The sequence below is a fragment of the Diabrotica virgifera genome, chromosome 9, assembly GCF_917563875.1.
Source record: "Diabrotica virgifera virgifera chromosome 9, PGI_DIABVI_V3a".
In the NCBI taxonomy this organism is placed as follows: Eukaryota; Metazoa; Arthropoda; class Insecta; order Coleoptera; family Chrysomelidae; genus Diabrotica; species Diabrotica virgifera.
The window spans coordinates 64,608,135-64,624,469 of record NC_065451.1 but is presented as its reverse complement, the minus strand read 5'-3'; the positions used below and the strand labels follow the sequence as shown (position 1 = coordinate 64,624,469).

Genomic DNA, 16,335 nt, shown 5'->3' with positions numbered 1-16,335 from the left:
AAGGTTATGTTATATCTGATAAAGGATAGCACCGATAACAGTAAAATTGCTTCATAGTAATTTATAATACTATTGATATTTAGTAATTTATAATTATAGTAATACCAAAGAATACATATCTCTCTACAGTGAGAGATATGTATTCTTTGGTAATACTTAGTAATTGATAATAATAGGAATATTTAGTAATTTATAATAATAGTAATATTTAGTAATTTATAATTAGTAGGTAGTAGTAATTAGTAGTAATAGTAGTAAGTAGTAATTAATTTAGTGATAATAATAATGGGGCATCTACAGAGACAGGTTTATCTTCACATATTAAAAGAGCAAGAATTGGAGGAGAACATTTTAAAAATGATGCTCTCAGATGGAGGTAATCCAAAAAAGAGTAAAACTGATGAACTGTATGTGAATAGGGTTGAAGAAGGATACCAAACCAATTTAATAAGTAAATATATGGTTGATAATGAGACCAAGTTTCATAGTTTCTTTCGCGTAACAAAGAACCAGTTCCATTAATTTCTTGTTATGTGCTATTAAGGAAGACATAAAGAAATCTCCTACAAGAATGGTAAAGAGAGTGATAACACCAGAAGAAAAACTTGGTGTCACATTAAGGTTAGTACAAAATGTTTATTCTCTGTGCAGTTATGAAAACAACAGCATTGCTTATTTATATCTGGAAATTACGTATTATTAAAATATTAATTAACAAAGCTTCTTAAACTCGAACCTCGTTATCATAAGTTGATAAACAATAAACAACAAACTTTTAAGTTGTATGTCAAATTTTTTGTTGTTTTATGAAATGCACGCATGCAGTCACTGCAAAGCACTGCTATCATCACCAGTCGATGCAGCAGGCGCATGCGATTCCTCGCGTGGGACGCACAAGTCAGACCGGCCGCATAAAGTTTACATTTGAGGAGTGCACAGAACATCGCTTGCGACTGCTGCTTGCATCAAACGCATGCGACAATCGCATAAGAGAGACTGCGGCTTAAGCCTAAAAAATCTTAAGATCTTTTCTGTTTGATCAATCCTTGATTTGGCGCCTTGTTTTGTGTTTTGGCGGTTTTAATGTCCATAAAGCACATACTTTCTCCTTTTCTCCGTTGGCGGTTGTATTTCAACAGCAAGCATACATACATACAAAATTTCATTTTTATATTTATATTTCAATCCTTTGAAAAAATCTGTTCGTTAGAACACATTAATTAATTAACCAAGACTTTGTTTTAGCAAGAAATAATGGATTCTATCTACCAATCTACTACTTCAAGGAGCCTTCAATCGACTTCAACAAGTTCTGAATTTGTCTCAGGAGCCTGCCACCTCTGCAGCAAAATATTTAAAAATGTAAAATTACGAAATCGTCATATCAAAAGAATACATAAAATAGATGTATCAATTAAGAAAATTGATCATATTGTTTGTCCGTTATGTGAGCAAGAAACTAGTTTACAAACCCATGAGAACTTAAGAAAACATATTAAGGAGAATCACCAGGTGAGTATTGAACTAATAACTTTGGAATTTTCTAGCAAACAAGAATATGAGACATGGAAAGATATGCAGAAAATTGAGACCAGTTATGCAACATCTCGAACAGTTAATGCAAAGGAACACAAGATCTTATACTATGAGTGTAACAGAAGTGACACATATGGTAAGTCCAATACTTTGTTACTTGCAATTATTATTAAAACATATACTTGTCTGTCTTTAGGATATAAGCCCCACTCTAAAATTAGGACAGAGAAATCTGGTGGATCAATTAAAATTAAAGGGGTGTGTCCCTCCAGACTAATTTGTAAACTGACAAATCAAGGACAAGTTTCGGTCAGTTATTGGAAAACACATGCTGGACATAAAGAAGAATTAAGAGCCATACATCTGTCAAAAGCAGAAGAAAAAACGATTGAAGAAAAATTAATGGCTGGGGTGCCACCCAGTAGAATTGTACAAGATTCAAGAAAATTGGAAAAACCACAACTAGATAGACTTGCCCTATTAACAAGTCAAGATCTCGCAAATTTATCCAAGAAGTATAATGTACACAAGAAACGAGATCAAAATGATATGGTAGCAACAACCTTAAAGGTTCAGGAATGGAATGCTAACAACAAGAATTATGCTTTCTTATTTAAGAAAGAAGGTAAACACCAAACTTTTTTTTTTGATACCTACCACAATTATAATCAATCCTATTCCAATTCGACTTGTGTGAATTGTTATCCTTGCATGGCTCATGTCACAAACATTACCTGTTGATTAGTAAAATCAACAACATTCACCCCTTGATATAATACACAATAAACATTATTAACACGTTGACAGATTGCATTAAATGAATAAGCTACATCAATGGAAATTAGATGTCTATTGACGTTCTATCTGTCAACGTGTTAAATAATATATTTGTTATGATTTTAAAAATTGGCTTTTTACATTAAAGCTTATTTTGTTACATAATCTTAAACCAGCTTGTTTTAAGCTGGTTTAATTGTTATCTTTGTCTCCCTCATCTAATAAATCTCACACTTTGAAAGAGGTGAAAGCAACAACTTTCACCTCTTAAAAAATAACTATTAAAGGCTTATTTAGTTATTGTCTTTTTATATCATTATCACATGCCAGACATGCCTTTTTAAGTCTTGGCCTGTTTAACCTCATAGTGCTAACGTAAATTATTTTTACATCTGTACTAACGTCTGTCTTTGGGACCGTGTATTTATACATGCCCTAGCGCTATAAATTTTAGAATTTTTTGAAATTTAATGACTTGCATACTTATCATCCTTTATCATGTTTGTTGCAATATTTTTGCTCCTCATAGTAACTATGTATCTAAGTTCAACAATTTTGTTAAACTAACACATGTTAGGTAAAATATGAAGCTATTGAATGACCTAGCCTGAATATCAGAACAGATTGTTAATTATCGGTATGAATATGTTAGCTCTGTCTGTGAGACCATACATTAGCACGGAAAGGTTAAGAATACTTCTCCATTCTGATCTGTTTCACACTTTTCTCATCCAATTTTTTATTTTTAAAATTGCCATGTCTTGTTTTTTTCTCCCTTATATCTATGTATTCTTTGGTCTTTGTCTTGTTCTATGAGCAACTGGCACTAGGAACGTTAGTATTGCATATAACAAGGAATACTAAGTATGTAAAGTTTTTCACACTTTCAATGTTATACTCTCCTATAGTTCAGTTTTGCAATGACGTGATTTTCTGTTGTTTTACCTGCATACATGTTTTTCATTTTAGCTTGATTGATTTTCAGTCCACTGGTCCATGCAGTTTATTTTTATTTATTTATTTTTATGGGAAAATCCCATTAACAGTACAAAAACAATAGTTAAATTCTAAAACAGGTTAGATCTTATAACTATTCTCCTTTTCATGAACATTTTTCAGTGCGTCACAAATTATAGAAAAAAAGGTAAGTCCGTGATAATACACATTTATGACATTTATTCTAACGTGACATTTTAGTTAAATCTGACAGTTGTCAAATTTTATTTTCAATTTGGAATAAAACCAAATCAATTGTGTCTATTGCATTTATAAAATGGTATTTTCTTTCATTTGTATAGTCTTATAAATTGTACAGATTATATTGATAATATTATTATTTTATTTAATAAATAATTCTTTTTTGATTATGGCGCCATCTATCGACAACTAGAATAATCACCGAACTAGAATAATTACCGAAGTATTCCCAGACGTGCCTTTTTTTCTGTCACATACAATTTAATGCGTTAGAGAGAAATCGAAAAACTGTGACGCACTGAAAGATGATCATGAGAAAAAGAATAGGTATATCCAAGTTAAAAAAAAAACCTCAAAAGTAATTCTAATTCTATCAGACTTATAAATCTAGATCATTGAGATAACTAGTACATGGACTATTATAAAAATAATAATTTTAGACTATTAAAACAAAAACATTTTAAACAATGTTTTCATCTTTCAATGTATTGTTTTCATAACCAGGTAACTCAAATTTTTTGGGGTTGTAAGTTATCTACTTTAAAAGGTAATTTTTATTGTAATCTTTGCAATGGTATGCAATGCAATGGTTGCAATGACATAAGTGGGTAACTGTAAGCTGTAAGCAAGCTTAAAAAACAGAAGTAATGATTACCTATTAAAATATACAATAAAATGTCAGTCTTACCATTTATCTTGTATCATATATATCTTTAGCTATAAATTTTAAGTAATCTAAATTTGGTGATTTATTTTTATTAGGAGAAGAACATGATGTGCTGAGAAAGGAAGATTTTGCTATAGGATTCATGAACAAGATAATGGAAGATAAATTACGAAAATTCCCGAAGATAATTTGTATGGACGGCACACATGGAACCAACAAGAGACAGATGGACTTGACGATAATGCTGGTGAAGGATGATAGGAATGCAGGATTTCCGGTTGCATTCCTGCTGTCCAACAGATTGGACCAGCAGGTTCAAGAAGTTTTTTTTATAAAGCAGTGACAATTTATGACTGGTAAGTAGCGATAATTTTTAAAACTTTTAGATGCTCTCAAGAATAAGATGAAGACTGAAATTCAAGCAGAACATTTCATGAGTGATGATGAAAACAAGTATTATAATGCATGGGTGAAGATAATGGGAAATGAACCAAATAGGCTTTTGTGCACATGGCACGTCGTCAAGAATTGGAACATTCAAGGGAAGAAGAAATTTCACGACCCAACTTTAAAGAAAGAAATGAAAACTGAATTAAGACAGATTATAACAGAAACGGATGTAGATACATTTAATGAATTATGCAGAAACTATTTAATAAAACTACAAAATGCAAATGAGACAGAGTTTTTCGATTATCTGAGAGAGTAAATAATTATATTAAATCATACACCTTAAGACACCTTCAAGTATGTATATTTTGTTCTAGGTATTACTTAAAGGATCTAAAGAGAATAAAAATGTGGGCCCATTGTTACAGAAGAAATTCCGGAATTAACACCAACATGGCAATAGAATCATTGAACAACCTACTGAAGACAAACTACCTAAAGAGGAATGGAAGAGTGGGAATCGAGAAGTTATTGGATACGATTGATGAGCTAGTGGAGACAAAAATGTGGAAGAGAATTGTGGACATGAAACGACCAAATGCGAATAATTATCAGGATAGGACTATAATGAAATCACACAGAGGGGCAGAACGGAACAAAAAGAAAATGAAGGTTACTAAGAATGTGGCAGTATATGGTCAATATCAGGTAACATCCCTTAAGGATCCTAGTCTATTACAAAATGTAACTTTAAGTCAAGTGTGTGAAAGTGAGTGTAAGCTGTTGTTTTGTAGAGTTTGTAAAATTTGTATGCACCGTTATCAGTGTGACTGTACAGTATATGAGGTGAAGAATACCTTGTGTCAGCATGTGCACTTGGTAAGAATGTATGAGGAGAGTGTGGGTACTAACTCTGTTTTAGATGATGCTGCAAGGTGTTTGGGAGAAAGTTCAATTATCAAATCAAACCATGAGGAGGAAATTAATGAATTTATCAGAGAGAAACTAGAACAGACAAATGAGACCCAGGAAAAAACCAAAGGAAGTCTTTAATTACAAAATGAAATAAAAAATGAAATGGAAGCCTTAAAAAATTAAATTGAAGATTTAGATGACACAAGTTTGAACTTTATCGAATTTTATTATACATAGTTTTATATAAAGCCCTTTTAATGAATGCTGTTATTTGTAGCCTTTTGTATTAGTGTTATATGTATTTTTAAATCTGGATGTACTGGGTCCTAGGCGAGGTTTAGAGGGGTTTTACCTATGCCATTGCATCAATAAGGCCCCCCTCCTTCCAGATTTTTAATAAAAAATGAAAAAATTTAAACAGCTATTTAGTGTTTTATTTAGGTATCAATAGTTTCCAGTAAACATTTGCTTAATTTTATTCAGACCAGTTTTCATAGCACTCAATTCAAAATGTCGTCAGTCTATTTTTCAATGGTTGTAACTCCTCAAAAATCATATTTTTACATTTTAGTGTTAATAGCTACTTTCAGCTGATTTCTACTCGTCCAGAAGAAGCCATAGCTCCGAAAAAATTATAAAACCTTTAAAATCGCAATTATCAAAAGACATACAGAAATCACCATCTGGTCTAAATTTTCATATGCCCTAACTCCAATGCGTGCTTGTGTTTTTCTATAGTCAATGTTGTTGAAATTGTCGTATCTCCTCAGAACATTTAAGATTCTAGCCAGAAAAAGTCGTAACTCCTGCAATTAAATATTAAAATGTGCAAATGTATTATTTTTTATTGGAAACTACAAATATGCTTTTGTATTTACAAAATAAATAAAACCATCCACAAAAATTAATATAATAAAATATTTCGGTTTTTTGCTTCTCCTGTAAAATAAGCATTTTTGGAGTTACGACCTTTGAAAAATAGACCGACGATATGTTTTTATTATCATACATCTATGGTGAAATCTAACAAAATTTGAATGTGAAAAGGTTCTAGAAATAAAGTGGGTAACATTTTGGATTTATGCAAGGTTTTACAGCAATTTACATTGTTTACAGCAATTTTCATTTTAAGACTGCTAATGGAAAAAGTTAGGAGTGAATGAGAAACTTGCATTTAATATTTATTAACCTTGAAAAGGCATATGGCAAAGTTACCAGAAAACCACTAGTACTAATTAGGAAAGGAGTGCCGGCTGAATATGTACGAATGGTGCAAGACTTGTGAGAGGGTAACAATGAACATTAGAACGAATTCAGGTGAAACTAGATAATTTCGTGTGAAAGTAGGGTTCTGTGTTGAACTCATATTTATTCCCATTCATGCTGGATCAGATAACAGCAGAACTTCAAAGGGAGATCCTTGCTTGTCAATGTATGCAGATAATGTGTTAGTAGGAAAGTCTGAGAGCGAAGTGGAGGAAAAAACAAAAACAGAATTTATTCTTTTAAACATGGTAGTAATCCAAATCGCAGAGTAGTTAGTTTGGATAGACAAGAACTCACACAAGATAATAGTTTTATGTATGTAGGATCGATATTACTGAGCAATGGGGAAGTATACATAAAATGCAAGTAATAGAATTAAGGCTGAATGGATGAAATGGAAAGGTAAATGGAGTACTGTTTGATAAAAAGGTAAATTATATAGGTACGATTGCTGTCTATGATAATGTATGGTCCTGAAATAGTATATTACTGAAACGCGAATGCTCGGTTCGCTGAGTGGAGTAGGTAACAAGAAAAGATTAGTTATAGATATGATATGAAAAGAAAGTTATAGATATGAGTATAAATATAATGTGTAAGGCTAGGTCATGTGTAACTTAGAGATGAGGACCATCTCATACATATAGAGGAGAGGTGCTTAGTCCCTGGAAGCAATAAAACAGGAAAATCGAAAAGACGTGGTGGGTGACAGTTAATCAGCAGGATGTGGGTGTAAACGGTATTCACGTTCATATGGCACAGAAAAGAAAGTTTGGAGGAAAATAATTCTCGGGTGCTCGGTAAAAAGAGTATAAGTCAAAAATGGTCATAATATTATTTTTGCCGAAAAACACTATAAAGGACTACCTATATCTTTACCTTGGTATCAATAGAACAAGTCAATATATTACGTAATATAAAATAAATAAAATTAGTTGGTAGTAAATAATTATGGCAAGTAATTATCATTTTTTGCTTCTCCTGAAAAGTTGACTAAATTGACTTGGGCTCGATTTCATAATTTCATAATAAAATTAAAGTGGACTTTTAAGTTGGTACTTTTATCAATGGTAATACACATTAATGTGAACTTTACTTAATGTTCACTTTAAGTTGAAACCGGGCTTATACTCTTTTTACCGAGCACCCTAGAATTAGAGAAGCCAAATTCACAATGGGAAAGGCAAAGAGAATAATAATGAAGATGAATGTTCTAGAAATAAAAGTAATACGAGAAACCTCTAAACAAAATATTATCTAATAAAAAAAAATGAAAACAACATACATAATTAAGTAGATTCCTACCTAGATATTCAAGAAAAAAAAAGCATTACAAGAATATCAAAATAAAATAAATTCAAACGCATATCGGATTTAAAGTTTGCATATATTTTTACCTACATAATCACACACGGAAAAATAATTATATTTCCATAAAGCCGTACTATTCTATTAGCCAATTTAATCCTAAAATGCGAATATTCTCTGCTTGTACTCATTTATGCTACCCGCTAAATTTTAAATTACGACACGCCCACCAACCAATAACAGCAAACGTACCCTGTTGATTTTAATGTAGTCTGTAGAAAAGTGTTACACTTTTTTTCCTACAGCATTTCAAAGAAACGAGTGGTACGCGTTCTACGACAGAAGTTGAGTGTATCGTGAAAAAAAGTGTAAACACTAGAAAAACAAAGAAACAAGAAAGTGTAACACTTTTACACTTTTCTTTACACTTTTCAAGAACTAGTGCTACACTTAAAACAAAGGAACAGACCTTGTATTTGCAAAAGTATTATCTGCATTGTAATGTATATCTAAAATGATTGCTTCTGACGTAAAGGCTGTATGACACTATGCATTTTCTTGTATCATTTCTAATATCGTTTCTGGTATACATTTTCTTGTATCATTTCTTGTAAGTACATTTGTGCCCTGTATGACACTATGCAAGTTCTTATATCGAAAACTGTATGAAATTCGGCACGTGATTGGTCGAAATTTTGTTTGTCACCCTGTCATGTTACTGGTATGATGGTAGTACTGCGTCTACAGCTGATTTTAAGGATTTTATAAAATTTATAAACTTTTAAAAACAAATATTTTAATGTTATAATAACTAGAATTTTTACGTTGACTGTTGATTATTTGTGTTTTTTATTTTATTTTGATATTTGTGCTAAAATATTTGCATTATAATTATCTTCAGTTTGATCCAAATTGGAACTATTATATTTTCCTCTATTAAAAAATTATGCAACATGAAACCCAAAGTTATTCTAAATATATGGTTATTAGTAGAACAGCAGGGTTGCCAGATGAAATTTCAGAATATCCCTAGACGGGAGCTTCAATTTCCCCTAGAAATCCCTAAATCGTATAATTTGACCTAAAAAAGATGAAATTGACAGATGACAGCTGTCAATTTAATTTGTAACCTATTAAACACTATGTTTAATCCACTTTAATCATTGATTAGGTAATGTTTTAATGTTTGCTTACGAATATTTATGTCAGGGAACAATAAATAATGACAATAATAATAATATTTGAACAAAAAGATATTTAATAACAACAAAAAATGGCGCCAGCACAGTTTAATAAATCCCTAGATTTAAAAAAAAAATCCCTCCAGAGCTTCAAAAAATACCTAGATTCGGGGAAAATCCCTAGACATGGTAACCCTGTAGAACAGTACATAGGCGTAACCAGGATGATCCTAAGGGGGGGGTTACAACTACCTAAAAGGGGGGGGTTACAACTACTGGAAGGTCTCTGAGCGCTATGGTGTTAAGCGTATAGAGCTCAAAGTATATCCCAATGGGGGGGGTTACAACCCCCAAAACCCCCCCCTGGTTACGCCTATGGAACAGTAGTCCATACCAAACGGTATATTAAGTATAAATAAAATATTTATAAATAATACCTACAAAACACAAATAAATTCATCAAGACATAAATCATATGATCTCATTTTCAGCCGCCATTATGACATTTAGAAGTTTTACCAGCAGGTTTTACGTTTTTGCTCTTTGCGCAGAAATTGGCGCAGTTATTGTACAAGAATCTGTGCCTGACACAAATTCTTGTATCGTTTCTTGTATCTGTGTATGACACTATACATTTTTTTGACATATCAGAAACGATATTAGAAATGATACAAGAAAATGCATAGTGTCATACAGCCTTAAGAAAATCCCTCCATTCGAAATTTTATTTGCGGATTTTCCGTTTTCGAGATATAACCAAATAAAAAGTTGAGATTTCGGCGCAGCGCTCAAAATAAATTTTCATTGGATGCATTCAGCAGACTCAATCGATGACTAATCGCTTAGTGATTTTCTGCTGAATGTCACATAAATTGTTGATTAGTTATCATTCGATGACTTATCGGTCGCCATTTTAAACATCGGTTTTGAAATATGATTACTTAGCAAATCGAAATAAGATTGACGTATGACGTGTGTCTAACACGTATATTTTAAGTTATGTATCTTAAAAAAACATGAATTGAAGACAAGGAAGGCATATAAATCACGCTGATAAATATCTGAGCTGCTTTGTTGGATTATTCCTATGTACCTATTAGGTTTACTTATGTCGCAAGAAATTCAAGAATTTGAAACTATAATATGAATTAAATGGGGTTATTTATAAATTACCATTTCATAATAATTTTCATTTCTGTTCTTGGGGTGCCTTTCACGTATTTGCAAATCATTTTGAAAAATGTGACAGTTGTCATAACCTATTTCGTATGTACATGAAAGTATACCATTCAGAAGAATCGTTAGCGATTACACATCGCTAAGTAATCGATTAGTCATCACAGTTTTCTGCTGAATGCAGCCATTTTCTGGGTATAAAAAGCCGTAAAATTGCTAAATAACCATATCACCTAATTTGCTAATTATTGCTCCTCGTTTGCGGATTATAAATAAACTGGCTTTAATTAAAAATTTTATAAAGAAAAAAGATATTAACGTCGGTTTTGGTTGCCTACACTGTAGGGGCAAAGGAATAATGTCCACCATAGTAGTGATGTTGATTATGTTACTTTCGAGGATTCGTTACAAATCGTTACTTTTGTATAAAATAATCATTTACAGCAGCGGTTCTCAATCTGTGGTACATGTACCACTGGTGGTACATATCATTATTTGCGGTTGTACACAAAACGCAAAACTGTCAAAATCACCACTATTACAGTTAATTAGTTTACTTAGGTGGTACCAAAAATATTAAAAAGTATTTTGTGGTACATGACTCAAAAAGATTAAGAACCACTGATTTACAGTATTCGTTACTTTGGATTATTATGATTACTTTTGTATTTGAGTACAGGTAATCATAATATCGAGAATCGTATTTCTCAGTAGGTAGGTATTTTGTATAGGTATTTCCATGATACTATAAATAAAGAGATAGTATTTTCCCGTAGCTCAAATACGTCAGAGTTCGCGCATTGATTACGTAACTGGGGACCGGAAGTTGAATTTGAATTCTTGTTAAAGTTAAATGGGATTCTTATGCATTATGTGATGAAATTATTCAATGAACCTGTATTCAATAAAATACAACCGCGAACAATTCAAAGTAATCGGAAGTTACGAATGATTACGAACCATACGAACTTGCCGGTCTCCAGTTACGTCACGACTTCCGGATGTGCAATATATTACCTTGTTATTTATAGTATCATGGGTATTCCGATATAACAACGACCTTCACCGATCTGTTTAAGGGATAAATCGTTACTTTTGTATAATCATTTACAGTATTCGTTACTTTGATTACTATGATTACTTTTGTATTCGAGTACCGATAATCATATCGAGAATCGTATTGCTCAGTAGGTAGGTATTTTGTATAGGTATTCTGTCACACCCTTAAAACGCTTCATACCGATATTCCATAACACTCGTAAAATACCTGTCCCGTCCGTTACTCGCTGGGATACGATTGGTATCTTTTTTATAGAAAGTAATCAAGTGTACTGGTTGTAGATACAATAGTCGTTACCCGCTCTGATACGATTGGTACAAAGTAACGAAGTAATCAGAGTAATCAAAGTAACGATTTGCCTCTCTGTATAGTAATCGTTACTTTCGGTATTCGTAAGTAACCACTACTTTGTAACGAATAGTTACTTTTTCAACATCACTATATACACAATGGCCAGAATAATTTTCACTTTTAACTTAACACATTTAATTTCTCCTGGTTTGAGGATTATGAATAAACCAGGTTTTAACTTAACTAAAAATCCGCTGTGTCTAGGTACACGCTAACGTGTACGCAAATAAAAAAGTTAGGTACACGCTTAAACGTCATCAAATCAGTGATATCACTATTTAGCGTGCACTCTAACTAATTTTTTGGTACACGCTAATTTGAGCCGCGTGTATGCTGTGGTAAACATCTGTAAGCATCGCTATTCGAGTGTCAGAATGTGGTTACAATTTATCTAATCGCGTTTTATTTACACTTTAATATTAATTGGTAAAGAGTTTTCTTATTTTTTATTTGTTTAGTGTTTTTTTTTAATTAATTATGGAGTGTGGACAATTATTTATACTAAATTTACATTCAAGGTGCAGTAGAAATAAACAAACAAGGACCCGTTAAATGCTACTAGGAGCACTCTCGAATCAAAATTTACAATATATAAACGTTGGAAATCATTATTTGGGATTTACAATGTATATACATCGTAAATTATGATTCGGGAGTGCTCCTAGTAGCATTTAACGTGTCTTGGTTTGTTTATTTCTACTGCATGTTGATTGTAAATTTTGTATAGTTCTTTTTCTTCTATTCCGATTTCGGAAGTCGCAACGTTTTGCCTATAGTTTTATGAATTTGGCTACTAGATGGTATTAGAAGGCTTATATTAAAAATTTCGCTGGAAGTCATATCGTATCTAACATACTCATAAGATCAGATTTTAGTTCGACGGTATATCACCAGCGCTAGTGTCGCTCCCGTACTATTATACAGGTTATAACCACAACGCGTAGCGTCTTCCGTATACCACACCGCTCGATGTGACTTCCGTTTTTTGGCAACCCTGTGTAACGGTTTCCAGACATTAATTTGTTGTAGATTCGCGATCCTAATCGTGCTTAGCATTTTGTGTGCCTTTTGTTTTTTAAACATGAATAATAGCTTTCTTTTAAATCTGCTTTACTTTTACAGTTAGCCTTAAATGAATCTAAGTGATTATATATCTCTATAATTATATATTATCTGTACTTATTTTAGTCTATAATATTTACTTACCTATTTATTTATAGAAATTCACTTTTCTCGTGTTTTTGTTTACTTCCTTTTTTACAATGAACTTCTAATTCAATCTACACTCACCGGCATGAAAAACGGGCACCTCAAAAATTGGTAATATTTGATGTCTCGTATCTCCTAAACCTGTTGTCCGATTTAAGTAATTTTTTTAATATGTTATAGCCTTATTCTTTAACAATATCGCTATAGTAATATTGATGATAGGCATGTAAATTTTATTGTATACCGGGTGTACCAATCAAACTGGGTTTTTTTCTCAATTTTCACAACACCCTGTGGAATATTCTAGGCTTTATAAAATATTGAAATTAAAACTCAACTATAGCCCCAGGTTTTCTTAACATTCTGTTATTTTTTAAACATTCGCTTACGTTGGATAATCAAAAAGTTGGGCACTTTAACAACTAGCCATGTTCTTTATCAATACAGGGTGTTTCTAAATAAGTGCGACTGACTTTAAGGGGTAATTCTGCACGAAAAAATAATGATTGTTTGGCAAAAGAATTTTATTTTTGAAATCATTATTTTTTCCTGCAGAATTACCCCTTAAAGTTTGTCGCACTTATTTAGAAACACCATGTATCGATAAAGAACATGGCTAGTTGTTAAAGTACCTATCTTTTTTTATTATCCAACATAAGCAAATGAATAAAAAACAGAATGTTAAGAAAACCTGGGGCTATAGTTGGGTTTTAATTTCAATATTGTATAAAGGCTAGAATATTCCACAGGCTGTTGTGAAAATTGAGAAAAAACCCCAGTTTGATTGGTACGCCCGGTATTCGGTATATAATGATAATTTACCTGTCTAGAAACAATATTATTACAGCGATATTGTTAAAGAATAAGGCTATAACATATTAAAAAAATTACTTAAATCGGACAACAGGTTTAGGAGATACGAGACATCAAAATGACCCATTTTTTGGGGTGCCCGTTTTTCGTGCCGGTGAGTGTATCTATTAAATAATCTAAATTATTTTTAAAAATCTTATTAAAAGCTTAAATACAAGAAATGTAGGTAAATGTTCTCATTTGACGAAATTTCCGAACATTGCGTATTTTTTAGACCCAAGTAGGCTGAAAAAACGATTTTATAGTTATTGTTATTTCGAAGGTAATAAAAAAAAAATTAATGTACAATTAACAATTGAATGGAATTAAATACACAAAAAAATGAATCAAGAGCGATAAAAAGTTTAAAGTAATAAATTCTAGTAATAATATGAAATACAGTAAACTCTCTCTTAAGGGAGTAGTCGCAAAATCTCGGTCCAATGCTATTTAAATACATTTATTTATTTTTTCGAATCATGAGAAAACTAATAAATACATTTTAAAACACACCCAGAATGAAAGATTACATTATTAGGGAGGACCGAAAGTCCCTTAGAATAAACAAAAAGTTTCTTTTGAATGAAATATTCGAAATTAAAAATCACACTAACTTTTCTCTTGTTTTTTCATCCCGTTATCTTTATTAAAATAAACATATTAGGTATATAAGTTATTAAAATTAACATTATATAAGTTTTCAGGGACTTTCGGCCCTCGGTAATAATGTAAACTTCCATTCTGCGTTTAAATTTTTCAAAAATACTTATTAGTTTTCTCAGAATTTGAAAAAATTAATGCATTTAATTAGCACTGGACCAAGATTTTGCGCCTATCCCCTTAACGAACACCTCCTCTATACGGACAGTATTTAAAACAAAACTCATTTGCCGATATATTGAACCTGTACTCTTCTGGACAGTCCCTTAAAATGATGTGTACCTAAATGAAAAAAAAAAAGGTATTTTTTCCAAATATTTTAGAATACAAAACTACAATATTTATATTTTATTATTTCAAATTAACACAGAGATGACAACGAGTGATATTTGATAACTCTTTACTTTATCAGCAGTAGGTAATAAAAATCTGGTTAAGTTTTATGTTTCTACCACTAGTAAATCTTACTGTGGGATCCGTCATTAAAATATTTTGTGTGTCGGTCATTAAAAGAAATGTGACACCGTAACGTTGCTCTAATAATATTTTAACATCGATATGTTGACTAAAAATTTTAACGGAATGTCTGCTTGAACATATCCAATAAAAATTTTATTTTCTTTTAAAAATGTTTCGGATTGAAGGGAGACTTAAATAGACTTGACTGTATGATAAAACAATAATTATACAAACAAAACAATTATAATTATCAAGATTTTTGCTGTAAACTCCTGGAGAAATACATTAAATTAATAGAGCTCGGGAAATATGCACTTAAAAAAAACTTAAATTACGCAAAAAACAGTTGAAATATGCACTAAAATATTATGCTTTTATGCATTTATAAAAAACGCAATAATTATTGGTGTATTGAAAGTAGGTATTTCAGGTTGGATCTTAGTCGATAGGAAAAATATTCTGATTCGTTTTTTACGATCTTACCGAAATAGTATAGTTCATTAATGGTTTTTGCTCCAAATTAAAAAAAAACGGATTGACGTGAAATTTAGCATACACATAGGTAACATGCCAAAGAAAAAAGTGAAAAGAAAACTTTGTCCTGGGGGTGTTTCTCCTCTTCTCAGAGGTGAAAATATACGTTCAAAATAAGTTCGGAAATGGATAAACTGACTAATTTTAAGCAACTTCTGTTATATATAATTTTTTCACTAAGTTAATACTTTTTGAGTTATTTGCGAATCAATATGTCAATTTTTCAACAAAAAAACACTTTTATACGGTTTTTGCAATAACTCAAAAAGTAAGTATGTTATAGGGAAAAACATTAAAAATATAGCTTATAAAGTAACAAAATTGATGTACGTATGAACTTTTTAGAATCAGTAGAAGCAAAGTTGTAGCTAATGTAAAACAGGAAACAGGTTCATATTCGTCAAATTTAAAAATGAATAATTTCACGTGAAATAACCAAAAAATGATGCACTGTTCTGAGAAAACTTATTACAACAGTTAAACATTATTTATCTGTAACTTTTGGTGAACGTATCATTAGTACAGACGGTACAATAAAATGGTCCCCTCGTTAGCTCCCCTAGATTTTTATTTTTGGGAGATGCTAAAGAACAATTTGTACGGGCATGAGTTCGAACGAGCCACCAACTTAGATGAACTGAGAGAAAAGATTATCCAACTTAGCCAAAACATATCGGCAGATGAACTCAACGCCATGAGAAATGCGTTGTATAACAGATTTGGTTATTGTTTGCTTGAAAATGGTTGATTGTTTGAACATTTACTTCCCTAAGAATTTAATTTAGTTTATACTTTCT

At 31.6% G+C, this 16,335-nt stretch overlaps 1 protein-coding gene across 3 annotated transcripts; it reads left to right on the top strand.

The window, feature by feature from the left end:
- Positions 1–241: 241 nt before the first annotated feature.
- Positions 242–5,906, top strand: LOC126891917 (uncharacterized). 3 transcript variants are annotated; one of them, XM_050661263.1, is made up of 5 exons: positions 242–621; positions 1,246–1,672; positions 1,733–2,161; positions 4,273–4,533; positions 4,945–5,150. In XM_050661263.1, exons 2-4 carry the CDS (start codon positions 1,255–1,257, stop codon positions 4,518–4,520), a joined length of 1,095 nt encoding a protein of 364 aa, XP_050517220.1. In that variant the 5' UTR covers positions 242–621; positions 1,246–1,254; the 3' UTR covers positions 4,521–4,533; positions 4,945–5,150. The 3 variants fall into 3 exon arrangements, with proteins under 3 accessions (XP_050517220.1, XP_050517222.1, XP_050517221.1); XM_050661265.1 differs by lacking the exons at positions 242–621; positions 4,273–4,533; positions 4,945–5,150 and adding an exon at positions 5,490–5,906 and having other exon boundaries at positions 1,000–1,672; XM_050661264.1 differs by lacking the exons at positions 242–621; positions 1,246–1,672; positions 1,733–2,161; positions 4,273–4,533 and adding an exon at positions 4,540–4,882 and having other exon boundaries at positions 4,945–5,906.
- Positions 5,907–16,335: the final 10,429 nt, after the last annotated feature.